Genomic DNA, 27,642 nt, shown 5'->3' on the forward strand with positions numbered 1-27,642 from the left:
TATCATATTTGGGTGTCTATAGATTTTCTTGTGGAGAGCATTCAAGATTCCAGCAGTGAGGAGGATGACTCTCCAGGTAGGGAACAACACTCAGGTAGGAAGCAATGCAAGAGGGTTCCGGGTACAGTTGGGTTGCACCTGCTGCTCTGGAGACTGAGGAAGGTGGATAGGAAAGCAGAAGGGGTAGGGAAATATATGTACAAGTCTAATTTGTTCATTTCATATTTTAATGACATATTAGTAAGAGGAATGGAGTCCATAGGCATCAGGTGTGCTGTGTTTGCAATCATTTTTGCTTTCCTATTTAAAAATTCTTTCCCATGGGGGCGCCTGGGTGGCACAGCGGTTAAGCGTCTGCCTTCGGCTCAGGGCGTGATCCCGGCGTTATGGGATCGAGCCCCACATCAGGCTGCTCTGCTATGAGCCTGCTTCTTCCTCTCCCACTCCCCCTGCTTGTGTTCCCTCTCTCGCTGGCGGTCTCTATCTCTGTCGAATAAATAAATAAAATCTTTAAAAAAAAAAAAATTCTTTCCCCTGAAACCTGTACTTCCTTCTCTTTCCCACTGCCAGATGTCAAAGCTTAGGTTCTGTTTCATTAGCACCTCTTGGGATTTTGGTATCTTTCTTGTTATTAACCTTGATGGATGTAATCCTGTGCGACCCAACAGACACTTGAATCTGGATACAAAGTTCTAGCATGAGCCAGGAGGTAGATGAGAGGTCAACTCTCTCCCTTTTAACGTACAGGACTAGTAACATTATGTTCCTGTCCTGTTTGCTCCTCCTTAAAGGCCACTTCCATAGCTAGGTGAGTTGAAGAACCTTTCCTCTGCAATTATGCATATGCTCCAATGTCCTTTAGCTCATCCCAGCCTCCATACCTCACCCAAGTCTGAACTGTGAATGTGCTTCCATCTGAAAGAGGCCCATGTGCAGCTGCCCTGGAGACCCTCCATGGCCGGCAGGGATTCTAGAGGACTGTATGAGGAGCTGCTGGGCCCATTTCACACACCAGCTTTTACAGCCCTGCTGACCTGGTCACCTGGCATTGGCCACAGGACACGACCTCTCTCTGGACAGCAGGGCAGGGAGTCGGTGCTCCTCTCAGAACCCACTGCCTCAGCCACACATTGGCCCTGCCCCCCACACCTTGGTCATGCCTACCCCAGGCCTGCCCAAAGCCCACCCTCCCAGTCCTTCCAAGGTTCAGGGCAAACTGTGGCAGGTACTGTGTGTTTATGTGATCGCATCAGCTGTAGAGCCCCTGTTGCCCCACGTATAGACTAAGGGAATTTAGACAAGTTAGCTTACTTCTGATTTCATGTTCATGCTCTCTAGGGGGCTAGGAAACCTATGGGATTTTTTGAGAACGATCTTCAAGTAACTGCAATTACCCCAGGCACAGGACAGGTAGTATGTGGAACTCATTGCCATTCTCTCCCATAGGGCCCAACAAAACCCCAGTCCCATTACAGGTGCCCCCTGGGTTTGGATGGATTGGTTAATTGATCAATTGATTGATGAGGGAGGTTGGCAGTGTACCCATGATCATTCCTCCGGTGTCCCCATATTTTAAAATAACATGGCTGGTAGAGGCTGACACGGAGAAGGACGATGAACACTAAATAGTGGAGAGAAGTGGAAGGGGAGTACTGAGTCATGAGTACTGAGGAAGGCAACATCACACACAGAAATGCATGCGGATAGTGACTGCCTTCTTGTAAGGACAAGATGACACAGGAGTTCATTCATGGTCACAGTTATGAAATTTGAAGGCTGGAAAAATATGTTGCAGATCACAGAGACCCATTCCCTCATTGCAGAGGTGAAGACAGAGTCATCCCCAGGTCGGCCTTTATCCTGCCAGGAGCAGTGGGTCCAAGTTCTCACCCCAACCCTGACTGTCCCCGTCCTTTCCCAAGGCTTCCTCCTCCCCACTCCTACAATTATCCATGCACAGGATTACATGCAGGGAGCAAAACTGTGCATGCAATTTATTTCCTCTTTCCTCTCTTTTCACTTTGTTTTTGCTATCTATAAGCTCCTCTTTGTAGCTCTTCCCCCATTCCCTCTTTATAATTCTCATCCTGTAGTATGTGGTCTCATACAGGCACTTAAGGTCCTTGGATCAATGTCTATAAAACCTCCTGCAGCCTACCTCATTCACATTCTTAGTGTTGCTCTGGCTCCTTACGCTGGGTCTGTACCACGGACTCCTGCTGAGCAGCCCTGAATGGCCCCAGCCAGGAGCTGGGCTGGGAGTCGGAAGGGTCCCTGCTGGGGGGGCCCCGGGAATTCTGGATCTGCTCTCAGCATCCTCCACTTAATGGTTACCTGCCCTGGGCGGCTCTGGTTATGCCTGATTCTTGTCTTCCTTTCAGTTGTTAACAAATTTTTTGTAATGGACTCAAAAGAAGGAAAAGACAAAGCAAATTGGGGCAAAGAAGAACAGGAAGAGGAAATGTGAGTGCAGGGCGCTTGGGATGAAAATGGTAAAGCAAACGAGTGCACATGTTCTCCGTTGCTTCCCTAACTTCCTTGTTGGCACCGCAGGAAAACCAACCAAACACTGGGGTGACCGCTGATGCATGCGGCCACAAAAGCGGAGACAGGGTGGTGGTAATAGTACATACAGGCAACATAACTACCTTCCAAGGACGCTGCCACACTCTTTCTGAGCTAATTATGTGTAATCGTCGTGCCTAGACTATACATGGAGTAGATGATTTTATTCATGTAACCTAATAAGTTAGATATTATTCTTAAGTCCTTCTATAGGAGGCTGCCAGGGTCCTGGAGATGCTCTGTGTGTCACATTGGTGTTGGCAACAGATGCATTTATATTACAGGAAACCATAAAGCTAGACATTTAAGATTCGGGGACTTTACAATATGTAAAGTAAACATCAATTAAAAAACAAATGTAAAACTATTTTTTTCTACAAAACAAACTCAGGCACAGATCGTTTCCTCTGATTTCTACAAAGTGTTTTAGAAGTGATGCCACTCTCCGACATCCTCTTCCAGAGAACATATGCAGAGGGAACACACCTACACTGCTTTCATCAGATCAGGAGAATTTGGATGCCACCTAGCAATAGACATCACAGTAAAGGGAAATCACAGGTTAACTCTTCTGAACGTAGATGTCAAGATCCAAAACCAAACATCAGCGGTCTATAAATCCACAGAGTTTTTATAAAGGAATGAAACTGGGATTTCATGGAGTGATTTCCATTGGTTGATGTGAACAGGATTACTGGGTGTTTGGGTGCTGCCTGGGACAGTGGTGAGAAGGGACAATGCCATTGGGTTGGTGGAATGAACATTTGGTGGCAGAGGGAAGAAACTCTCTCCCTGCAACTGCAAGGTCTAGAGAAGGGTGAGGAGTCTACAGAGACTTCAGAGTTTGGGGAGCGGGAAGTGCACACTCAGAGTGTAGGCTCTGCCTGCTCAGGCTATTGCTCAGATCAGTGGTCAGAAGACAGTGGAGGACATGTCAGCTTCATCTATTAAACCAGCAAAGCACCAGTCCATCAGGTCACTTTCCTCATTAGCTAGTGGTTCATCCAGGGTTGGTTCTTGAAGGCCAAGCTGATTCATTAGAGAGGAGTTATATGTGCAAGTTGGCTTGGAAAATCCTGGGCTCTGGGCCACATAGGAGTCAAGCAGCCCACTGGTCACACCGTCGGTCTGCCTTGAGGCAGCTGATGTGTGATGACGTGGGAAGAGGAGGGATTTTCCCCCGACCTGTTAAGGGACTTCCTTTCAGGAAAATATCATAGCTTTTGGGTCAGAGATTGAAATGTTTGGGTGGAGGCATGTGCCCTTCTCTTGGCTCCAGCACCTTCTATGTCCTGAGAGCAACTTTGGGGCAGGAAAATTTGGGGAATGGAGGGAGGGTAGCCCTTGGTTCAGAAGTCCAGCACATGATCTGGAGGACTCAGGGGAGGCCGTAGGGGTTGTTCAGGGATCTCTGTCCCCAAGGAAACAACTACTTTCCTATCTCAGATCTGTCATCAGCCTTGTGACTCCAGGCATCATTTAAAATCTCTACAATTTAGAGCCATGAATCACAAAACAGGGGTCACAGCACCTACCCTGCATAACCCATGAGGATGATGGGGGATGACAGGAAATGATGACAGATACTCTCCATGAGCTGTAAAGCATCATGCCCATGTGAGGGCTGAAATGTCACCTTGCACCCTCCCCTGCCCTGTATCTGTTCGAGTTTCCTCTCCGGAGGCAGCCACTCCTGTATTCCTTGCTTATTCTTGCAGACAGTTAATGCTGGAACACTTACGTAGCACTTACGCAGCACCGGTCATTTTCTCCAGGCGCTGTCTGGACTGTCTTATATTAAGCTTCGTAAGGGAATACTAGTAAATAGGCCTCATGCCGCAGAACAGGGAACCAGGGACAAAGGGGTTAAGTAACTTTCCCAGGTACATGTGTCTTCTAGCATGAGTTGATACCAGCCACCAGACACCAGCTCTCATGCTCTCTCTCTCTCTCTCCGTCCCTGTGCTGTGCTGCCTTTCTACATTGTCTCATCCTCATAAAATCACAGCCCCATCACAGATCATAATACCCCTCTTTGCTCATAGAACAGAAGTGCAGCATAGGAATGAATGAATGTGCTCCCAGGGTCTTCTCTCAGCTGCATATCAACAGTTCTATTTTCAGTATGTTTTCTAGGATTGTGGCTCAGGTTATAAAAAGAAAAAGATCATAAGGGATTCAAACACGGGATTCACAATATAACTATTTGTGTTTAAGAAGATCTGCTGGCTGTCCACTGTTCTGCTGGCTGTGCCCACAGTGGTTCAGCCACATTGAAATGGGCATCTGACCAAACAACATGGTAGGGCCACAAATATCACCCCCACTAACTACTCCATTGAAGGTGGCATGGGAGTAAAATCAGTAATTAGATTCAAGAAGAAAGACTGTGGTTTGTACAAAAGACACTGGATGTTGGAAAGGAAGGAGTGAGCAGGGAAGGTGCATACTCAAGGGCCAGTGTGGCTACTTCCTGCTCTCAGCCATGCCTTCCATAGTGGCTGCTCAGAGGGTGGGTCAGATAGGGAGACACGGGAGGTATGTAGATTTCATCCACTAAGCCACAAAAGTCCAGCCTGGCAGACCCCTCTCCTAGTTAATGAACTGCTCATCATCCAAGTTTGGTCAGTTGAAGACGAAGCTAGTTCTTTGGGCAACTGTCACGTGGGCAGTTGGTTTAGAATGTCCTGGGTTCTGAGCCAGTTGGGAGGCAAGCAGACTACTGGTCATTCAGGGTGATCACCTGACCACCAGGGAGTCTCACTGAAAGGCAGCAGATAGAATCAAGTGCTGGGGGCAAGTGAGGGGAGATGGAGACATGCTCAGATCCCCCCACTCCATCAAGGGTTGTTCTTCATTTGGAGGAAAGACAATGTATTTTGAGTCAGGGATTGAAACACAGAGCCAGGAGTTGGGTCAGGATTTGAGCCATCCTCTTGGTGAGGCACCTCCTTGACATACCAGGTGTCTGCCTGCAGAAACCTTGGGGCAAGAGGATATGAGCAAGGGAGTGAGGAAAGGGCTCAATTCAGGTGTCCAGGACCTGATCTCGTATTCAGGTGATCAGGGATCTCTATCTCCAGGGAACCGTCTGTATCCCCTGACTCAGAACCATCATTCAGTTGCAGTTGAGCTGCAACTCTGAGAAAGTCACTTAATCTCTAAATTTCAGTACCTGCACCATGAAATATGGATCTCAGCCCCTACTCCTCCCACCCTGTGAGCATCACAAGAAATGACTTTTCATTATTGGAAGTTGAATATTGAAGTCTCCAATTGTTATTGTTGAGGGGTCTGTTTCTCTTCATTTTTGTCAGTTTGTTTTATGTATTTTGGAGTTCTCTTGTAAAACGTTCATAATCTCGAAGGATGGGCCCTTTTGTCATTATAAAATGTCCTTTTTTTTTCTAGAAGAAAAATGTCATAAAAGTTTGTCTTATATTATCAAAGCCAGTCTCGTTCTCTTTTGGTTACTACTTGCTTAGCATTTATTTTCCTTTTATTTTCAACCTCTCTGTCTTAGACTTAAAGCGTGACTCCCTCATAGGCAGCAAATAGAGATTATAGGGTTTTTTTAAATCCATTCTGCCAATATCTGCCTCTGAATTGGAGTATATAATCCATGAATATTTCATTACTAATCAGGTAGCATTGGTATCTGTTTTTTGTTTTGGTTTGGTTTTTTTGGCTGTATATGTCATCTCTTTTCTAATAGTCCTCCATTACCGGTTTTTTATGTTATGTTCTAGCGTACCGAATACATTTCCATGGTGCTTCTTTTGCTATATATTCTGGGTTATGTTCTTAGTAGCTTCCCTCAGATTATAATTAACACCTTAAATTATAACATTCTAATTGGATTAATACCAGATTAATTTCCATGGCATATAGAAACTACCTTCATGTAGATTCAATGCACACCCTCCCCTTATTGCCATGGTCATACAAATTATATCTTTATACACTGTGTGCTCGTCAGCATGTTTATAATATTGACTTCAGGTGGTGCCTTTTAAATCAGGAGAAAATAATACATTGTTTACAATTATACACATCTTACATACTTTTATATTTTTTATTTAAATTCATTAGCCAACATATACATACTTATATATTTACACTTTCTTGTATATTAACCTATGCAGCTCTTTATTTCTTCATGTAGAATTAAGTTACTCTGTTGTCTTTTCATTTCAGCTTGAAGGACCCTTAGTATTTCTTTGTAGGCCTTGTGAAAGCAGTGGGTTCTCTCAGATGCTATCTGGGAATGTCTCAATGTCTCCTTTATTACTGAAAGACATCTGCTAGATGCAGAGCTCTTGGCTGACAGTTTCTGTCTTTTGGCACTTTTCATGTCATCCCACTGCCTTCTGGCCTCTGGTTTCTGATGAAAATTAGCCATAAAATTGAGGAGCCTTTGTGAATGATTAGTTGCTTTCATGATTTTCTCTTTGTCTTTGGCCTTGAACAATTTTCTTATGAGGTGGGTTTATCCTGCTTGGACTTTTTTGAACTTCTTGAATATTTTTATTAATGTTTCTCATGAAATTTGGTGAGATTTTGGCTATTGTTCCTTCACATATCTTCACTGTCCCTCTCTTTTATTTATTTTATCTTTTACTTATTTTATATTTCATTCCCTGTCTTTTATTTTTCTGGGGACTTTTCTTTGTGCATATGTTGGCATGCTTATTGTATTATACAGGTCCGCGAGGCTCTGCTATTTTTTTCTCCCATCCATATTTTTTAACTCACTGTTCATCAGACTGGATCTCTATTAATCTATCTTCAAATTTTTGTCTTTTTCCTGCTCAAATCTGTTGTTCAGCTTTGTTGTGGCTTTGTGTCTCCCCAAATTATACATTAAAGTTGTACCCCACAGTACCTGTGAAAGTATCCTTATTTGGAAATAAGGTCTTTGCAGATATAATCAAGATAAGGTTACACTGGATTAGAGTGTGCCCTGATTGAATGGCTGCTGTCCTTATAAGAGCAGGGAGGTTTGGACACACAGACACAGAGGGGAGAAAGCCACCATGTGATGACAGAGGCAGGGTTTAGAGTGATGCAGATGCAATCCAAGGAAAGCCATGAATTTCCAGAAACTACCAAAAGATAGCAAGGGGCAAGGAAAGATAGTTCTCTAGCTCTTTCAATAGGAAACAGAGCCTAAGTTATAGCTTGACTTCAGATTTCCAGCCTTCAGACGTGTGAAAGAGTAAATTTCTATTGTTTTAGCCCATGTAGAGTGTAGTAATTTCTTACAGCGGTCCTAGGAAGTGAATACAAGCCCCTTTAGTGACATTTTCAGTTGTTACTATACTTTTCAACTCCAGAATATCTGTTTCTCTTTTATAATTCACATCTTTTTTATTGTTATTCTCTACTTGGAGAGATATAAGTCTCATACTATGTTTTAGTTCTTTAAATATCATTTCCCTTAATTCTTTACATATACTTAAAAGAGCTGATACAAAGTATCTGTCTCGTAAGTCCAGTGTCTGGACTTTGCTTAGGGACAGTGTGTATTCATTGCTTTTTTCTCCTTGTATATCAGCTTATGTGTGGGGGACAGCCCAAGAGCACCTCCAACATCCGTCCCTCTAGAAAGACTAACTGAACTCAGTATATAGCCATCCTGATAGTTGTGATTTATTACAGTGAAAGCACACTAAGCAAAATAAGCAAAGGGAAAGGTGCATGGGAGGTTCAGAGAAAACCAGCCACAAGCTTTCAAGAGAACTGCTCCAGTGGCATCACAAAGGTACACTTCATTCCTCCAGCAATAAAGTGTGAAACATCTTCCAGGAAAGCTCATTAGAGACTTTGTACTCAGAGGTTTTTAGTGGGAACTGGTCATTTAGGCACCCTCTGCCTCGCACATACCTGAATTTCAGAGTTCTATCAGCAAAGATATGTGCTGCATAAACCACAGGGTTTGCACCAACAGTCTAGGCACAGCAAGCCACACTTACCAGAGAATGGTGGGGACCCTCTTGATTCCAAGTTCCCAGACTTCAGACAGGGTCAGTCTGACAAGCAGGCCTGTCATAGGAAAGCACACTTGGCCCTGGTATGCCAACTTTTTTCTGCACAGTCAGACTTCTGGTTTCCCTGCAGGTATCTTGTTACTGGGGAGGGGGACTGTAAATTGGTTATTTAAAATAATATCATATGACAACTCTAGAAATTGGATTCTCACTCTTCCCTAGGATTTGTTGGCTTTGCTATTTTTTGTCATTGCTTTCTCATTAGTGACTTTAATGAACTAATTCTCCAAAGTCTGTATTCTTTGTCACGTGTGACCACTGTAGTCCCTGCTCAGCTCTATGGCGGTCAGCTATTGGCCGGAGAGAGATCTCACGAACAGCCTAGAACTAAGTCATTCAGTCTTTGTCGAAGGGCTTCGTGAGCATGTTGAATCGTATCTTCAAAATTCAGCTGGTAGCTGAAAACCTTCATTGTTGCTTGTGCAGAACATCCAGGTCAGGCAGGGGGAGAGCTAAGGGCCTTCTAGGGTCTCTCCTGGGTATGCTTACAGTGTTCTAGATTCGTAAGAATAAGTCAGAACTTTTCAGATCCCCTCATGGAAATCTCATTTTTTGGTGGTCCTTGTAAGCTTTCTATTACTCTATTGTTTGCTCCAACTAATATCTATCACTTTAACCAACCAACCACAAGTTAAGCAACTGCCTATAATTTCTTTTTTGACAATTATGCTGGGAAAAGGCTTTTTGTTCTGGGCAAGCTCCAAGTGAGATTAAACACAAACAGTCAAACAAGTAGGGTCTTGCAGACATCCCTCAGACCCATTAGTGGTAATTCTCTAGAAATGAGGTTTTGAGGGAGCTCCGGACCCATTCTGTTCTCTCCAGTGGCTGCCGCATTGCTGTCTTTCACTGTGAACATGGGCTTTAGTTTTCTGAGCTACTCTGCAGCCACAGGGCAGGGGATGGGACTAGGCCATGTTAAAACAGCACAAAACTCATGGTTCTGACTGAGACTCACCTGTTTTTTTTCCTCCCTCTTCCACCAGTATCAACATTCCCTCTACTGCTGCAAGTTTGAGTTTATTTCCAGAGTTCTTAAGATGTTGGTGGCAATTTTTGCCAGTTTCCTCATTGATTTTTTTTTGAGGAGAGAATTTTTGGAGGTCTTTAAGCTGCCATTTGCACTAAAGTCACTCACCACATCATACTCATACTCAAGCCACAGTCCATGACTGATTATCCTCAGGTGTTTGCAGGAATCACAGTTCAACGTAAACTGTGTCTCAGAGAGACTCCTCATGCAGTTGTGTGCACACTGTTAGGTCACAGACATGAAACTCAACTTCAAAATAGAGCGTCACTTTAAGAGGAATTAAATTTTAAAAAAATAAAAGAATTTTCTTAAAATCGTATACTGAATAATATGACGTGGCACCTCTGGATAATAGTGACCAACCAGATCCTCAGGTTGAATTTAGGTCATTAAACAGGGCTTTGTTGTTATATTCTTCCTCCAACTTAAAAAAAACTAAAGCTTATCATATGCACAATTTTGTAATGGTAGAGTTTGGATATTTAATATATGTATGATTTCTTGAACTTGTAAATTTACTTAATTCATCTTCACAGTCATAGAGAAAGTTATTTGGGAATAAAATCAATTATCTTTGGCCATGTATATTTTACTTATCTTGATAAGTCTTGTACTATACAGAAAGAAAACATGAAGATATACAGAGATTCCAAGATATGGTGTAAAGCTGCCTATCATTCTAAATCCACACTGTATCTTTAAAATATATGTACAGGCACCGGGGGAGGGGGGGGCTCAGTCGTTAAGCGTCTGCCTTCGGCTCAGGTCATTATCCCAGGGGCCTGGGATCGAGCCCCGCATCGGGCTCCCTGCTTGGCGGGAGGCCTGCTTCTTCCTCTCCCACTCCTCCTGCTTGTGTTCCCTCTCTCGCTGTCTCTCTCTCTGTCAAATAAATAAAATCTTTAAAAAAAAATAAAAAAAAATACATGTAAAATTGCTCCAAATTGCCCAAGGCCTCGCTAGAGCAGTCAAGAGGAAGTAGCTGATTTTCATCATCCTGTTTGCCTGGAGACCACTCCAGACACGTACATCACACTGACGTGTGTGCAGCAGACGGGTTGGGAAGGACTCGGCTTCTCGCTGGGCCTCATGTCACAGTGGAAGTCTGAGCCTCACGACAGCATTACTGTGGCTTTGAGTTGACCGCACTGAGCTGTGTCTAGGCAGCATGCGGTTTGCTTGGTTGGTTACGAGTTGTCTGTTGACTGCGAAACAGCTCCAGTCACATTGACCTCCCATCGCCTCGTCCTCAAACTTTCCTCATCGCCTCCTGATTCCATCCATACGATGTTCTTTCTGCAGGCATCACCTCCTCCTCCACTGCCCACTCCAGCCACTACCCAGGCTGCACCCCAAGTTACCCTGAATGCATTCCTCAGATAGGGGTTCAGTCAGCCCCTCTTCCAGAGAACCTCCCAAAATCTCCCTGACTAGAGCTGTGCCCAGGTCATCTTTTTCAGGGATCTCCTATTAGTTGACCTTTTTATTGTGTGGTTATTTTATGTATATCTTCCCAAGAATAATTAGGATCCATGGAGGGAGAGAATGTGAAGTTCTTACCAGTAATCCTGCACTTACCTCCTTGCACCTGGTGAACGGGACAGAGATTCTCCAGAGACAGTGCAGTGAGGACAACACGTTGCAGTGGGGAGGGTGCAGGATCTGAATCTGCATGGTCTGCACCATGCCTCGCTCTGCCATTCACACCACATGACACACAGCAGGATCAAAAAACATTTCTAGGAGACGTCTCCTCATGTCGAAAACAGGACTAACAGTCATTCCTCAAGGGGGCATTTGTGAGGAGAGAGAGAAGTTGTATTCATGTAAGATCTTGGGATGTATCTGTCATGCTACCCTTCACTAAATGTTGGTTGGTGGCCTACTGACAGCCTAGTCTCACATTACTGGGTCATGTCCTCTGAGCAAATCATGATCACTCAGAGAGGCATGCGCCTCTCTGCAGCTCTGAGATCCTTGTCTTGTCACAGCTGTCTCTCTCCATTGTCACAGTCAACCCCAGTCAACCTATGTTATGGGCATTATTTTCTCAGTTCTTTCTTTTGTGTCTGACATTTTGTCTTTTTCCCTGCCACTTTTTCTTAAAACATGGGTGGCTACAGCTGGATGTCTCTCCTGGAATCTAGAGGATGTAGGATACATAGTAGCACTGCGGTGTCACTGCCCTCCCGGCCAGGTTGACCACACGGTCTCTCAGGGTTTTTCCAAAGACCCACCCTCAGGGGTCTTCCACATGTCCTAAGCAGTCAATGCATTTGTTCATTTAGTCCAAACTTGTAAAATAAGTTTGGTCACCTCTGCATGCAGCCTACCTGCAAAGGAGTTAAGTGACTTGTCCAAATTGAGGCAAAAAAGCATGGTTAATCCTACAGTCACGGAAGACATGGGATGAGTCATCAAGACAATTTCCTAGAGAAAAGAACTCACACATGAATCCTTAGAGGTCACTTCTTACATCGATCTATGCAATGAACACATCATTCTAAATATACTCAGTTTTCCGTTGAATAGGACTTTTCACAACTAACTGAAGCAGCATGCATCACCAGAACACCAGAGGAAGCTAAGTGCGGGGGCTTCAGAGGGTCACAGTTTTGAGGACAGCATTCATCCTGTGCCAAAGTCCAATGACGCACTGCGAGCCCAGTGCGAGACACAGCACCTCTCTGTCCAGGAGACCCCGACACTGAGATTCCCGAGACGGTGTAGACTGTGCCCAGGGCCCTGAAATGGAAAGAGACACAGGGATGGTGAGTCTGAGGTCATATGATGTCTATAAGAAGGAAGTGGCAGGGCCTCCCCTGATCCACTGTCAACAAATCACCTGAGCAGAGAGTGAGAGGAGTGGGGAGGAAAGAGGACGAGGCTGTGATGGAAAGACCCTTTGAGTTCTGCTTCCTGTGGGGCCCAAAGTCGATTTTACCTACTTGCCCCACTCAAAGGGAGGACAGGGAAGTCATGCAGATCCTTCCCCTCCCCTTGATGGCCTCCCACAGCCGATGTACCCCAGGGGTTTGTGGCAAGGCAGGCCCACAACTCCTCCTGCTGTGTTAGGGCCAGATGTACATACAGAAGGGGACCTTGGAGAGAGAGTTGCATGCCCATCCACCTGTCCACTATCCCCTCCTCCCAGAGTGGGGTCTCTTCACTGCCCAGGAGCCTCCTCTTAAGACTGCAGCCTCTTCCACAGCCTTGCACTCAGTGAAGTGACCTCCACAGCTTCTTCCTCCATTGTAGATCACTGTAGAGGGGGATCCAGAGGGAACCCAACCTCAGAGAGAACTTGTTCCAGATTCAGAACAGCAGAAGGGGCCCCTGGGTACCGCAGTCGTTAAGCGTCTGCCTTCGGCTCAGGGCGTGATCCCGGCGTTCCGGGATCAAGTCCCACATCGGGCTCCTCTGCTGGGAGCCTGCTTCTTCCTCTCCCACTCCCCCTGCTTGTGTTCCCTCTCTCGCTGCCTATCTCTCTCTCAAATAAATAAATAAAATCTTTAAAAAAAAAAAAAAAAGAACAGCAGAAGGACCAAAGACCATGACAGATCAGCCAAGACCAACCCACTTTCCACTGTGGCAGTCAGGGGGATCCCCTTCACCTCATCCTGTGTTGCTCTCCACCATTCCTGATTGGGGGACAAAATAGGGAAGGCCTCAAGGACAGGGAGAGAGAGCTAAGCACATCTTGTGGGTGCTCCACTCTGAGGAATGGGAGGGACCACCCAGCCCTCTTTGGCACACGCCAGTTAACCTCTGCCTGATACTGGACCCAAGGGTTGATTGGGTCTGTTGTTTGGGTGTACACATATAGTATCAGGAAATTGGAGGGAAGCAGAACTTTCAAGGGAAGAAGAGGGACTCTGCATTTTTTTCCCAGAGCAAAGCTGGTTCCAGTCACTAACATAATAATCCACACCAATACTTCCAGTGCAGGACTGAGTGATCTGACCAAAAGCTCCAGAAATTGTGGACAGCTGGGTCAGCAAACCATACCCAGGATCTTAGAAATGGGGGTGCATCAACCACACAGTATCAGAGAACCAGAGGAGAAAGGACGGCCCCCATTACACTACTCCAGAACTCAGCAGCAGCCACTTGGCCACAAAATGACAGCAATAACTCTGGACAGTGAGAAGGTACAGACAGCCAACAGGTTTTTATCTCACTTCCCTGTGGGCCTTGAGGACAATGTAGGCATCAAGCTGCTGTCCCACACTAAGCAGTAATAATCAGCCTCTTTTCCAGGTTGAAGCCCAGAGATCAAGAAGCCTGGCTGCCTGACCTGGAGCCCAGGAAGCTCTTCTGAGAGGCAATTGCAAATCTGGGGGTCAGGAGTTTGGCAACAAAGCCCAGGTGTTGCTGAAGCTGAGCTGCTCCCCTAGTGCACGTGCTGGTGGCCATCTCTCCTTGGCCCTTGGACACTGAGGGTGGCTGAGTCAACCCCACCTGGACCACAGACCCTGGCACGGGGGAGGGACAAGTAGAACAGTGAGTTGGGTGAATGAGGGAGTGGACCAGAGCTGAATGAGGGGCCCCCCACAAATCTTCCACCCAGAAAAGTTCAGCTCTCATCTGTGCAGAAAGTGAGGAGCACAATGAGAGGGGCACAGGTCGTGTATAGATGCTCAAGAGCTCTGCTCCCTGAGATTCCAGAAAGGGGCAACCCTAAGTCCCTCTTATTCTCTCCCTAGGCACCATGGGGAGATGGGCTCCTGCATTCATATATGTCCCTGCTCCTTGACACTCAGCCCTGGGTACCAGCTCTAGCAGAATGATGCCCCCCACAAATGTCCATGTTCTAATCCTTGGAATCTGCCCGCATGTTGCCTTACATGGGGAAGGGGAATTAAAGTTGCAGATGGAATTAGGTTGCCAATCAGCTCACATTAAAATCAGGAGATGATCCTGGATTATCCAAGTGGTCACAAGGTCATGAAAAGTGGAAGTGCAGCAGAAGAGTCCACTAGGATGTGGGGCAGTCAGTCAGCTATTGCTGGCATTAGAGGTGGAAGGGGCAACTAAGCAGGGAGTGTAGACAACCTCTAGAAGCTAGAAAAAGCCAGGAACCAGATTCTCTCCCAGCGCCTCCAAAAAGGAACACCCTACAGACGTATTTATTTTAGTCCAGTGAGGCCCATATGAGACTCTAACCTGCAGAAGTGTAAGACACTATATTTATGAGGTTTGAAGGCAATACATTTGTGGTAATTGGTTACAGCAATGGGAAACTGATACAGTAATTCCCAAGTCAATGGACTGAAGAAGAAGAATCTTGATCATTTCAGCAGATACAGAAAAAGCACTTAGGACAATTCAACATACATTCAAGATTTTAAAAACTCTCAGCAAAATAAGAATTAAGAAAGACTTTGTCAACTTGATGAAGGACACTTACAGTTTATAGTTAACATAATAGTGATGGAAGATAAAATTATTTCCTCTGAATTCAACACGACACAGGAGTTGGTGACTATCATAACAAATACTAGGGTCATCTACTGATTTCATTTCCTTTGGATGTATCCCTAGATATGTGATTACTGGATCATATGGTGGTTCTATTTGCAATTATCTGAGGAAACTCAGTACTGTTTTCCATAATGGCTGTACCATTTTACATTCTCACTAACAGTATATGAATGTTCTAATTTCCATTTTCTTACCAACATATATATAAACCATCCTAACAGGTGACATGATATTGTCCTTTGATTTGGATTTCTCTGATGATTAATGATGCTGAGCTGCTTTTCATATGTCTGTCAGCCATTTGTATTTCTTCATTGGAAAAATGTCTATTGAAATATTTAGCCCATTTTTATGTTGGGTGAAACACTTTCTTAAAAGATTCATTTATTTTGAGAGAGAGAGAGAAAGCACAAGAGGAGGGAGGGCCAGAGGGAGAAGCAGACTCTGCTGAGCAGGGAGCCTGATGTGGGGCTTGATTCCAAGACTCCGGGATCATCACCTGAGCAGAAAGCAGATGCTTAACCAACTGAGTTATTCAGGCGCCCCTGGATTAAATACTTTTATTTTAATGATTAGTAGCAGTTTCTTATATATTTTGGATATTAGCCTCTTTTTTATTTTTTAAAGATTTTATTTTTTAGAGAGAGAGTGAGCAAGTAGTAGGTGGGGCAGAGGACAAGGTAGAGAATCTCAAGCAGAATCCAAAATGAGTATGGAGCCCAAAGCAGGGCTTGAACTCATAACCCTGAGATCATGCCCTAAGCTGAAATCAAGAGTTGGATGCTTAATCAGCTGAGCCACCCAGGGCCCCTAGTCTCTTTTCTGATACAAGGTTTGCAATTGGATTCTCCCATTCTATAGACTGCCTTTTCATTCTGTTGATTGTTAAAGAGACTATCCTTTCCTCATTGTGTACTCTTGGCACCCTCATCAAAGATCATTTATCCATGTATGTGTGAATTTATTTGGGGGCTCTCTCTTCTGTTCCATTGCTCTATCTACCTGCTTTTTTTTTAAATTAATGTATAGTATATGTTTCAGAGGTGAAGTTTAGTGATTCATCAGTTGCATATAATACCCAGTGCTCATTACATCACGTGCCCTCCTTAATGCCCATCACCCAGTTACCCCATCCGCCCACCCAACTCCCCTTCCGCAACCCTCAGGTTGTTTCCCAGAGTCAAGAGTCTCATAAGGTTTGTCTTTCTCTGATTTCTTACCCTTCAGTTTGCAAAGAGCAATGGACAGATGATCTAAGCAGAAGATCAACAATCAACAAGATCTCACTCTTTGCATCAAAAAACAAGGGCTTTGGATGACACACTGGACCAGATGGACTTTAGAGATATATTCAGAGCACTTCATCCTAAAGGAGCAGAATGCACATTCTTCTCAAGTGCACATGGAACATTCTCCAGAATAGATCACATACTGGGTCACAAATCAGGTCTCAACAGGTACCAAAAGACTGGGATGGTTCCCTACATATTTTCAGACCACAATAATGTAAAGCTTTTTTTTTCTTTTTTCTTAAGATTTTATTTATTTATTCGACAGAGACAGAGACAGCCAGCGAGAGAGGGAACACAAGCAGGGGGAGTGGGAGAGGAAGAAGCAGGCTCATAATGGAGGAGCCTGATGTGGAGCTCGATCCCATAACGCCGGGATCACGTCCTGAGCCGAAGGCAGACGCTTAACAGCTGTGCCACCCAGGCGCCCCCACAATGCTGTAAAACTTAAAGTCAACCATAAGAAAAAATTTGGAAGACCACAAATACATGGAGCTTAAAGAACATATTTTTTTTTTTAAGATTTTATTTATTTATTCGACAGAGACAGAGACAGCCAGCGAGAGAGGGAACACAACCAGGGGGAGTGGGAGAGGAAGAACCAGGCTCATAGCAGAGGAGCCTGATGTGGGGCTCGATCCCATAACGCCGGGATCACGCCCTGAGCCGAAGGCAGACGCTTAACCGCTGTGCCACCCAGGCGCCCCAGCTTAAAGAACATCTTACTGAAGAATGAAGGCGCCAAGCAGAAAATTAAAGAATTAAAAAAAAAATGGAAGCAAATGAAAATGAAAACACGACAGTTCAGAACCTTTGGAATGCAGCAAAGGTAGTCCTAAGAGGGAAGTATATAGCAATACCGATCTTTCTCAAGAAACAAGAAAATTCTCAAATACACATCCTAACCTTACTCCTAAAGGAGATGGGGAAAAAACCCAGCAAATAAAGCCTAAAGCCAGCAGGAGAAGAGAAATAACAAAGATTAGAACAGAAATCAATGATATAGAAATCAAAAGAACAGTAGAACAGATCAACAAAACTAGGAGCTCATTCTTTGAAAGAATAAGATTGATAAACCCTAGCCAGACTTATCCAAAAGAAAAGAGAAAGGACTCAAAATCACAAACGAAAGAGGAGAGATCACAACCAACACTGAAGAAATACAAACAATTATAAGAACATATTATGAGCAATTATGTGCCAACAAACTTGGCAATCTGGAAGAAATGGATGCATTCCCAGAAACATATAAACTACCAAAACTGAAACAGGAAGAAATAGAAAACCTGAACAGACCCATAATCAGCAAAGAAATTGAAGCAGTAATTAAGAATCTCCCAACAAACAAGAGTCCAGGACCAGATGGCCTACCAGCGGAAACCAAACATATAAAGAAGCATTAATAACTTATTCTCCTGAAGCTGTTTCAAAAAATAGGAATGGAAGGAAAACTTCCAAACTCTTTCTATGAGGCCAGCACTACCTTGATCCCCAAACCAAAGACCCCACCAAAAAGGAGAATTACAGACCAATATTCCTGATGAACATCGATGCAAAAATTCTCACCAAGATACTAGCTAATAGGATCCAACAGTACATTAAAAGGATAATTCACCGTGACCATTTAGGATTTGTTCCTGGGCTGCAAGGATGGTTCAACATCTGCAAATCAATCAATGTGATACACCACATTAATAAAAGAAAGGTCAAGAACAATACGATCCTCTCAATTGATGCAGAAAAAGCATTTAAGAAAATACAAAATCTTTTCTTGATAAAAACTCTCTGCTGTGTAGGGATAGAGGGAACATGCCTCAGCATCATAAAAGCCACATATGAAAAACCCATGGCAAATATCATCCTCAATGGTGAAAATCTGAGAGCTTTTCCCATAAGGTCAGGAACATGACAAGGCTGTCCACTCTCACTACTGTTGTTCCACATAGTACTGGAAGTCCTCGCCTCAGCAATCAGACAACAGAAAGAAAAGACATCCAAACTGGCAAAGAAGAAGTCAAACAAGGTACTCTATGGAGAAAGTCCCAAAGACTCCACCCAAAAATTGCTAGGACTCATACAGGAATTCAGCAAAGTGGCAGGATATGAAATCAGTGCACAGAAGTCAGTTGCATTTTGATACACTAAGAATGAGGCAGATGAAAGAGAAGGCATCGATCCCATTTACAGTTGCCCAAAAAACCCATTAAATTACCTAGGAATAAACAGAACCAAAGAGGTAAAGGGTCTGTACTCTGAAAATTATAGAACCTTATGAAAGAAATCGAGGAAGACACAAAGAAATGGAAAAACATTCCATGCTCATGGATTGGAAGAACAAATATTGTTAAAATGTCTATGTTACCCAAAGCAATCTACACATTCAACACAATCCCTATCAAAATACCATCAGCATTTTCCATAGACCCAGAGCAAACAATCCTAAAACTTGTATGGAACCAGAAAAGACCCCAAATAGCAAAAGTAATATTGAAAAAGAAATCCAAAGCTGGAGGCATCATGATTCCAGACTTCAAGCTATATTACAAAGCTGTAATCATCAAGACAGTATGGTACCGGCACAAAAACAGACACATAGATCAATGGAACAGAACAGAGAATCCAGAAGTGGACCCTCGACTCTATGGTCAATTTATCTTCCACAAAGCAGGACTGAATACCCAATGGAAAAAAGACGCTCTCTTCAACAAATGGTGTTGGGAAAATTGGACAGCTACATGCAAAAGAATGAAACTTGACCACTCTCTCACACCATACACAAAGATAAACTCCAAATGGATGAAAGACCTAAGTGTGAGACAGGAATCCATCAGAATCCTAGAGGAGAGCATAGGCAGCAACCTCTAGGACAGCAACCTTTTTCATGACACATCTCCAAAGGCAAGGGAAACAAAAGAAAAAATGAACTTGTGGGACTTCATCAAGATAAAAAGCTTCTGCACAGCCAAGGAAACAGTCAAAAAAACTAAGAGGCAGCCCACGGAATGGGAGAAGATATCTGCAAATGTCTTAATCAGATAAAGGGCTAATATCCAAAATCTATAAAGAACTTATCAAATTCAACACCCAAAGAATAAATAATCCAAGCAAGAAATGGGCAGAAGACGCGGATAGACATTCTCCAAAGAAAACATACAAATGGACAACAGACACATGAAAAAATGTTCCATATCACTTGGGAAATACAAATCAAAATCATAATGAGATACCACCTCATTAACAAGTCAGGAAATGACAGATGTTGGCAAGGATGAGGAGAAAGGGGAACCCTCTTGCCCTGTTGGCGGGAGTGGAAACTGGTACCTAATTCTGGAGAAGAATTTGGAGGTTCCTCAAAAAGTTAAAAACAGAACTTCCCTATGACCCAGCAATTGCACTACTAGGTATTTATCCCAAAGATACAAATATAGTGACCCGAAGGGGCACCTGCATCCCAATGTTTATAGCAGCAATGTCCACACCAGCCAAACTATGGAAAGAGCCCAGATGTCCATTGACAGATGAATGGATAAAGAAGATGTGGTATATATGGAATGGAATGTATATACGTGGTATGTATAATGGAATACTACTCAGCCATCAAAAAATTGAAATCTTGCCATTTGCAATGATGTAGATGGAACTGGAGGGATTACGCTAAGCAAAATATATTAATCAGAGAAAGACAATTATCATATGATCTCATGCATACGTGGAATTAAAGAAACAAAACAGAGGATCATGGGGAAGAGAGGAAAAATACAACAAGATGAGAGAGAGGGAGACAGGCCATAAGAGGCTCTTAATCATAGGAAACAAACTGAGGGTTGCTGGAGGGGAGGTGGTGGGGGATGGGGTAACCGGGTGCTGGGCATTAAGGAGGGCACGTGATGTAATGAGCACTGTGTATTATATGAGACTGATGAATCACTGGCCTCTACCTCTGAAACAAATAATACATTATATGTTAATTAATTGGATTTAAATAAAAAAATAAAGAGCACCGTTGCATAAAAATAAACCAACAAACAGACAGACAGACAGACAGAAAGTAGACCAGTGATTACCTGGTGACGGGACGGTTGGGGGAGGGAAGGATTGTAAGGGCATCAGGGAATTTTTTGAGAATGATGACTATGTTCATTATCATGGGTATATACATGTGTCAAAACTCATCAAATTGTGTTTGTTTAAAAAAGTCTTCCCCTATGGACTCTGGGAAACAAACTGAGGGTTTCAGAGGGGAGGGGGTGGGGGATTGGGCTAGGCCGGTGCTGGGTATTAAGGAGGGCACGTATTGCATGGAGCACTGGGTGTTATACGCAAACAATGAATCATGGAACACTACATCAAAAACTAATGATGTACTGTATGGGGAATAACAAAACATAATAAAAAATTAAAAAAAAAATTCCCATTATCCTGGCAAGAGAGAACCCATCCCTGATCCATCAGATGCCAGCCAGGGAACAGTAGCTATTGTGCATCTGACCCAGAGCCTCGGGCCTGGAGGGAACTGCTGCTTCAGAAGAACCGCATAAGGAGATGCACGAAGGCTGGAAATCCTGGCTCCTAGGTCAGCATAGATGTTCATGGAACCAGGCTCAGGTGTGCCCTTTACAGTACCCCTCCCATCTTTTCCCAACACACAAAACAAGCAGGAAAGGGAATCTAGAGATCATTGACAAGAATCCCAGAAAGATTCCAAACTTGGTAAACGGCCAACGGGGAGACTGAGGCTGGAAAGTCCTGCCTGCCCTGAGTCCATCTGCAAATTATCTTCCTCTGGCTTTGTCCCCTTCACACGCAGGATTTGATCTCCTTCCGTGTTTTTCCCCACTAGGTGCTGATGCAGTTCCAGAGATTGAACTACAATACGACAAGTTCCAAAACCAAACACAAAACTAAAAAAGCATCTCAATGGAAGAAGCAGGACACAGTCTTCCTGGCCTTAGAGCGGAGAAAGGCAACCCCAGTCCTGGGGCAGGAAGGAGTTCTGGGGCAGAGAAGTCTTAAAGACTCCCACTTTCAGTGGTTGTTGCTATTCCTGGGAAAGTCCCTGCAACCTCTAAATCTCAGGAGTTCTGAGGGGCTGTCTCTGCTGTTTGCCCAAATTCATTGACTGAAATGGACCCATGCTCTGAGTAAGGGGGATTTTGGGGTGCCCTCCAGTGGCTAGGGAGAAGGGCTGGCACTTCTCCTTCCTCCCACGTACAGTAGCTGATGACTCTGGGAGATTTCCTAGGTCAGGAACGAATATGAGAGTCTGTGCAAGTTTTCCATTACTGCAGGAAGTAAAAGACCCAAACCACACACATGGGCTCTAAAACAAAACAAGGGCTTTAATCTCCTAACATGCAAATCTATCACGGTACTATTTAAAACAACTAAATGGTGCCCCTACATAAGGACATAGATGGGGGGAAGGGGTGTGGAGAAAATGGGCGCAAGGATGCAGCTGCTGAGGAATCCCTGCAGGGCCACTGGACACTTGCTCAGCCCTGAGGTTGACTGCGGCCAGTTCTTCTCCTTCTTGAGTGCTGCTGACCAGCTAGGACCGGGGCTCCAGCTGGCAGGACAGGGTGTAGCTAAGGACAGAGGGACACCTGTGAGTTGCCCAGGAGCTTCCATTCAAGAGTCCCTGCCAGTGTTTGCCCACAGCTGGAGTCTGGCGCCCCGGCAACAAGGCCTGAGGCTGCCCAGGGAAGGAGGATCCCAGGAGTGGCCAGCAGAAAGAGTCCACCCCGAACCTCACCGACCCAGCTCCTGATGGGCCTCACCTCTCAGCCTCGCTGAGCGACTCCATAGCCTGGAACCAGGCCCAAAAAGGATCCTCGGGCTCTAGGGTGTAATTCTCGGCAGCCACCTGGAGCAGCATGATGTCCGTCATGACTTGGTATTCCTGAGCAGACAGAGAAGCACAGGATGCATAGGGAGCCTGGGGTGGGGGGGGAGCTGCAGGGCCTGGTGAGGGTTGAGCAGCAGGACCGGGGACCCATCCCAGGTCCTGGCACACATGGCCACCCTCCAGCCTAGAGATTCATCCGGTCTCCACCTGTTCTCAGAGGTGAATATCAGTAGCCTCTCCTCCGGGAAGTTCTCCTGGATGCCATGTGTCTGTCCCCATCTCCTAATGGGATGGGTCTTGCACTGCTTTCTTCTCAAGGGATCCCAGGAAATGTGAGGTGGAGGGGATGGAGCCAAGCAATGTTCTTCCCAGGGACATCTCTGAGGCCCACTCCCTACCCTTCCCTGCGGGAAGCGCCACATATGCTTACCTTATTTCTTTTGTAGTGGTTGATCTCATTCCCCTGGAATGCAGACAAAGTCCATCAGAATGAGGCCCCTGGTTCTTAGGAGCACTTGATTCCCATCCCTTCTCATGCTGCACCATGGCCAGGACCCGTGAGGGGGCCGTGCATACACAGATAGTGGGCCTGGGATCTAGGCCAGGCTCTGGGGTCCAGAGAAAGGAGGACATGGGGCAGATGGACTGGCTACAGGTCGGGACCCTGCAGCACCACCCTCTCGGAAGACAGTAGGGGGGCCAAAGCCTCAGGCAGGAAGGGGCTGCTGCGGCTACTGAGGTGCTTGCTGACGTGGAGGGTCCTGACTTCATTCTCCCCCCACGGGCAAACTCACCGGGGGAGGCTGAGGTCCACTCAGACAGACCTCACGCAGCTTTGCCTTCAGGAAGCTCTGCTGCTTCACCAGTCTTCGGCACCGGGAGCCGTGGCCTAACTGCAGCCTCACCTCGCTCATCCCTGAGATGGGCAACAGCCCCCAGGCTCACAGGGTAGCCGTGAGGCTGTCATAAGGGGAGGTTTGCCGAGTCCTGAGAGCTCAGGGCTCAGTACAGGGGCGCTCTGCTCCCAAACCTCCGGATTCTGGTCCCTCCCCCACAATCCTCAGGCTCACCCACCTCCAGATAGTCCTCCATGGCGGTATCTAACATCACCAGCTCGGTGAGGAAAGTGCCAAGGAAAGGCACGACACCCTGTGTCATGAGGGGGAGGGTTGGGATGAGTCCCTGCTCGCTGGTGTCCACAGGGACCCTCCACTGAAAACGCTCCAGCCTCCTAGCCCACCCCATGGGCTCACGTGGAGCAGCCTAGGACCCTTAGCAGCCTCCCCCCACGGGTTCCCTTTCCCCTCCCCCTCCCAGAACATCAGACTCCTCCTCATCACCTTCAGGGCCTGCTTTTCAAAAATGCCAGGGAATGGAACACTAGGTCGGTCCCTCCCCACCCGCAAAACCCATTCTCTATGGACCTTTCTGGACCCTCCTCCTGGTTCTTTTGAAATAAGAATTGTAGAAGCTGTGGCCCCAGGAGCCGCAGCTGGAGTGGGAAGGACCCCCCCCCCTTCCTGATCTTTCCTTTTTGGGAGGCTTCCAGCCCTCAGGGAGGAGCCCTCCTCCTCCTCTGACTTTGGAGGCCCTGGGCCTCAGGCACACTCACCTTCTTCTGCATCCTCTTCTGGGCTCCCCGGAGGGCCATCACCAGGGTGGCAAATCTATTGGATGGTCGCTCCTGCAGGGCCAAGGACAAGTTCCTTGAGACCATCATACCCTCAGGCCACTTGCCCCCACCATCTTGGACGTCAGAACCTAGACATCTGACCTAACTCATACTGATCCTGAGGCCCCATTATCCAGAAGCAGGCCGTGAGTGATTCCAGAACAATCTCACTCCAACATTCACTCCATGTGTGACCTTGAGCTTGCAGCCTGGCCTCCCGAGCCTGTTTTCTCATCGGGAAACGTGACAACTCCACCTATCTCCCATGGTCTCCTGAGGACTCAGGATCCTATTACTCTCATCATGGTTGTGGCCCTCAACCCAGCCCAACCCCATCACTGAGCACAGGTCTGTCCTCTGGGCTCTCCAGGTTTGTAGAGGCCCCCACCTGGACCAGCTGTCGACACAGAGAGAGAGGGTGTCTAGGCTAGGGAGTCTGCTTGGACACCACCTGCTTGCCCCCTCGCCGCCAACGGCATCCTCACCTAGGCTGTCACCACATTCATGCCAAAGGCTTCCCCTCCCCAAGGAATGCTTCAGACCATTCCTGACTTCATCCTCGCAGGACCCTGTTCCCTCCCACCCCTCCTCTCTTTCCAGACCTGCACCTTCCAGGCTACCTTGATGAGCAGGTTCCTGCCCTGTGCGGTGTCCTTGCTGCACAGCTTTTGAAAGATCCTCAATGGCTTCCTGAAGAGAGGCGAGGGAGGCAGGATCAATGGACGAATAATGTGGCAGGGTTGAGTGCGAGTGCCTTTTCTTTGAGAACCCCAGAGTGTCAACCTGCCTGGTTGAGGGTTTCTTCTGGGGTCCTCTGAGCACTAAGGTCTTTGTAGGACATGGGAGGGAGCTCTCATGTGGCTCGTCCTGGGCCTCCCTTCCCATATTCATTGAGAAACGCTGTTTGGGTCAATTTGGGGTTCAAATGGGCAGAGAGCTTAGTGGCTGTCAAGGAAACACGTGAAGAGATTTAATGCAGCTCAGCCCCGTGTGGGACATTTGGCAAAACGGATTTCTAAAGCGGGAGGCATGGGGGCCTCCTCACCAGGAAGGCTGAGAGACGCACCCACCAGCCCAGGTCCTGTGGTCGGGGTTTGCCGCCTCCCAGAAGGTCCAAGCTGCCTGAGGGGGAAGAGGACAAGCCTCTGGGAGCTCCCTCGTCCATCCTGGTCCCTCCATGGAGAGAGGCCTACTCACCTGGAAACCTTCCCCCACGTGTTCTCGAGGCGGTGAATGGAGACACTCTGCAGAGCCGAGAGGATGGCATGTAAGGAGGAGTAGTTCCTCAGGGTTTGACAGGCCTGGGGAGGGAAGAGAATGGGCTGTCACTTGTGGAGCTGGCACCTTATTGGCTCTCAAGCTTCAGTCCCCATCAGGGGAAAGTGCTCCTGCTGGAGGAAGCCGCTGTCCAGGGACCTGCCGAAGGGCACACGTGAGGCCCAGAGGAGGAGGAGGATTTTACCTCACTCCAAGGAAGGAGCCAGGCAGAAACCGAGCATCCTAGCATGGGGCCATGCAAGGCGAGGTCAGCATGCCCCTGGATGGAAGAGCCTAGGGACTGCACAGTCCCTAGGGCAAAGACCAGGGCCTTCCACCCTGAGACCTGATCAAGGGAAGAGCAGTGCCCGAGACTCAGGAGAGCACCTCGGCTGGGCTTCCCGTTGCATACCTTGGCCACCTTGATCCAGTGCTCCACCACCACGGCCCTGTCCCGGGCTGTCATGCTTGGGTTGCCAAGGCAGGTGGTGATGACACACCTGGCCACACCGTTGAACTGGGCGACAGTGGCCCGGACTGTGGGTGCCAGGTGCTCATTGCCAGGCTTGTTGCGCTTGGACCAGACGGAGCCCAGGCACTGATGGGGCAGCAGCTTCTTGAACAGCTCCTAGAGAACAGGCGGACCTTGGTTCACCCAGCCATTTCCTATGCAAGACTCATGTCCTACGTAGGGGTCACAGGTCAGAGCTGGACCTCAGGGAGCTGAGAATCTGGCCTGAGCCTGGTTGGAGACCGTGGATTTCATTCCACTGTTTTTCCCTGAGGGAACCCAGTCCACAATGACCCAGGAGCAAACAGAGCAAGGGAAGGAAGGAGGGCATTGGCACCCTGATCATGCTCAGGAACTCCCAGCTCCTGGTGGCACTGCGAGGTGGTCCAACCCACCTCCAACTGGTCATCCCCCTGGTCCTTCCCCCCCTTTCAGATGCACATTCTCACACGGGAGCTGCAACCACACGTTCTTCCGTCTGCCCTGTCCTCATGGACACATCAGATGCCTAATCAATGCTGAGGGTACTCATCCTCCAAGGCACATGAGTGGGTGACCCATGGACTTGACTGAACACAGGGAGCTGCCCTCCTCCACCCACGGGACCAGGGCCTGCCCATTGGTCTCTCCATTCTGGCTCATTTCTTCTCCCTAGTACCTCCGTATCAGTGCTTATCAGGGTCTCTCGCTACAGTCCGCAGCTGGACAGTGAAAGCTTGGGGCTAAGCGCCTTGATGGGTTGACAGGGTTGGGAAGTGGTGGAGCTGAGATTTGGTCCCAGACCATAGGAGTCCACATCAGGGAAAGGCAGGTGTGGGGCAGGTGAGAGCAGAAGGAAGGCCTGCCCCTGGCCCACCCTGAGAGCCCAGCTGCTCACCGCATCCATATACGTGAGCTGCTCTGCCACCAGCCTGGGAGGGAAGTCCAGGAGGTCGGGCTTCTCCTCACCCAGCTGGTTCTTTGGGGTGACCCAGCGGTGGCAGGAAGCCTCTGGGGCCGCGGTGGGCTCTGTGGCTGTTGCCTGAGTGAAACTTTCCAGCAAAAAGTGTGGTCCAGCTGACTGCTGCTCAGCACCCGGCACACATGCAGAAGATGGGAGCATGGGTTGCAGTTCTGGAACAGCTGACGGAGGGGAGGCTGGCTCTGACACCGCAGGTGACAGTTGACACAGAGCCGGGGTCGCCTCTAGCTCTATAGGAGGCCCTGTTCCTGGCTCTGCCGCTGGAAGGAGCCCTGGAGCTGGCACTGGGGCAGGAGACAGAGAAAGGTTCATCCACATCACTGACTTTCCATATGCCTTTGCAAAACCAGGACAGACCCCATGGCCTTGAAAGGAATACCCAGCCCATGAACCGCATCCCAGTTAGCCTTCCCAGCTTGCCATCCCCCTTACCCTCCACCTCTGCCTCAGTGAGTGCCAGAAGTTCCCGCTGCATCAGGAGAAGGGGGACATGGTTTGTCACGTCCCAGGCATGCCACTTCAGAACCATGGCCCCATGTACATAGGCCACCTTGATCTCGACACGGTCACAGCCCAGGGACTGATAGATAGCCTGCAAATTCTGGTCAGGCCAGGTACCCAAGATGGGAGACAGGGTGCTGGGGAGAGTCATATGTGGAGCAGAGTCAGAGGCCTGGCCTTGCATTGCACATGCTACTCCCACAGCACCGTTCTTTCTGTATGGGTCCCAGAGGATGGCCCCAGCCCCCTTCCAACCCCTCTCTACCTGCCCTCGTAGTGGGAGGCCTGGTCCTCCAGAAAACCTGAATGAGTCTGGTTTTACCACTTCTCCTCTCCTCTACCTGGCCATGGGCCTGGTCTACTCTATCCTCCATGCACACCAGTATCAAGGCTCAGGTTGGAGGCAGATTTGTGAGTGGTCGGCTCAGCACACCCTCGGTTCTTGGCCCCGGTTGGGGTGGTCAGCAGGGAGGG

The 27,642-nt window shown here is 47.1% G+C and overlaps 2 protein-coding genes across 38 annotated transcripts in view; one reads left to right on the forward strand and one right to left on the reverse strand.

Moving 5' to 3' along the window:
• The window catches only part of LOC125282011 (ral guanine nucleotide dissociation stimulator-like), a 460,718-nt gene that overhangs the window by 105,095 nt on the left and 327,981 nt on the right, over positions 1–27,642 (forward strand). For 16 of the 37 annotated variants that reach the window (XR_008959600.1, XR_008959588.1, XR_007189105.2 and 13 more), the window contains one exon: positions 23–20,421. The exons of 5 other annotated variants lie outside the window; for them this stretch is intronic. Coding sequence is in view for 12 of the 32 variants with exons in the window: in XM_057312950.1 (XP_057168933.1) it covers positions 23–76; positions 21,262–21,540 (333 nt within the window). In the remaining 20 variants the exon portion in view is untranslated. Of the gene's footprint in view, positions 1–22; positions 20,422–21,261; positions 21,770–27,642 lie in introns of those variants that run through there. 16 more of the 37 variants (XM_057312950.1, XM_057312945.1, XM_057312947.1 and 13 more) reach the window with 9 other exon arrangements.
• Positions 23,086–27,421, reverse strand: LOC130543880 (ral guanine nucleotide dissociation stimulator-like). Its single transcript, XM_057312940.1, has 7 exons — positions 27,100–27,421; positions 26,584–26,951; positions 25,608–25,823; positions 25,136–25,239; positions 24,559–24,628; positions 23,879–23,950; positions 23,086–23,415 (listed from the first exon to the last, which is right to left on the reverse strand). The coding sequence occupies exons 1-7, from the start codon at positions 27,350–27,352 to the stop codon at positions 23,269–23,271; spliced, it is 1,230 nt and encodes a 409-aa protein (XP_057168923.1). The 5' UTR covers positions 27,353–27,421; the 3' UTR covers positions 23,086–23,268.

Source organism: Ursus arctos, unplaced genomic scaffold, assembly GCF_023065955.2.
Source record: "Ursus arctos isolate Adak ecotype North America unplaced genomic scaffold, UrsArc2.0 scaffold_16, whole genome shotgun sequence".
Lineage (NCBI taxonomy): Eukaryota > Metazoa > Chordata > Mammalia > Carnivora > Ursidae > Ursus > Ursus arctos.

Excerpts from the sequence above, each read along its gene's own strand:
- LOC130543880 (XM_057312940.1), bottom strand. The coding sequence starts at position 27,352 with ATGCAAGGCCAGGCCTCTGACTCTGCTCCACATATGACTCTCCCCAGC. Across the intron at positions 26,952-27,099 it reads CACTGAGGCAGAGGTGGAGG|TGCCAGCTCCAGGGCTCCTT; the intron begins GTAAGGGGGATG and ends CTCCTGCCCCAG. Across the intron at positions 23,416-23,878 it reads AGAAGAGGATGCAGAAGAAG|GGTGTCGTGCCTTTCCTTGG; the intron begins GTGAGTGTGCCT and ends CTCATGACACAG.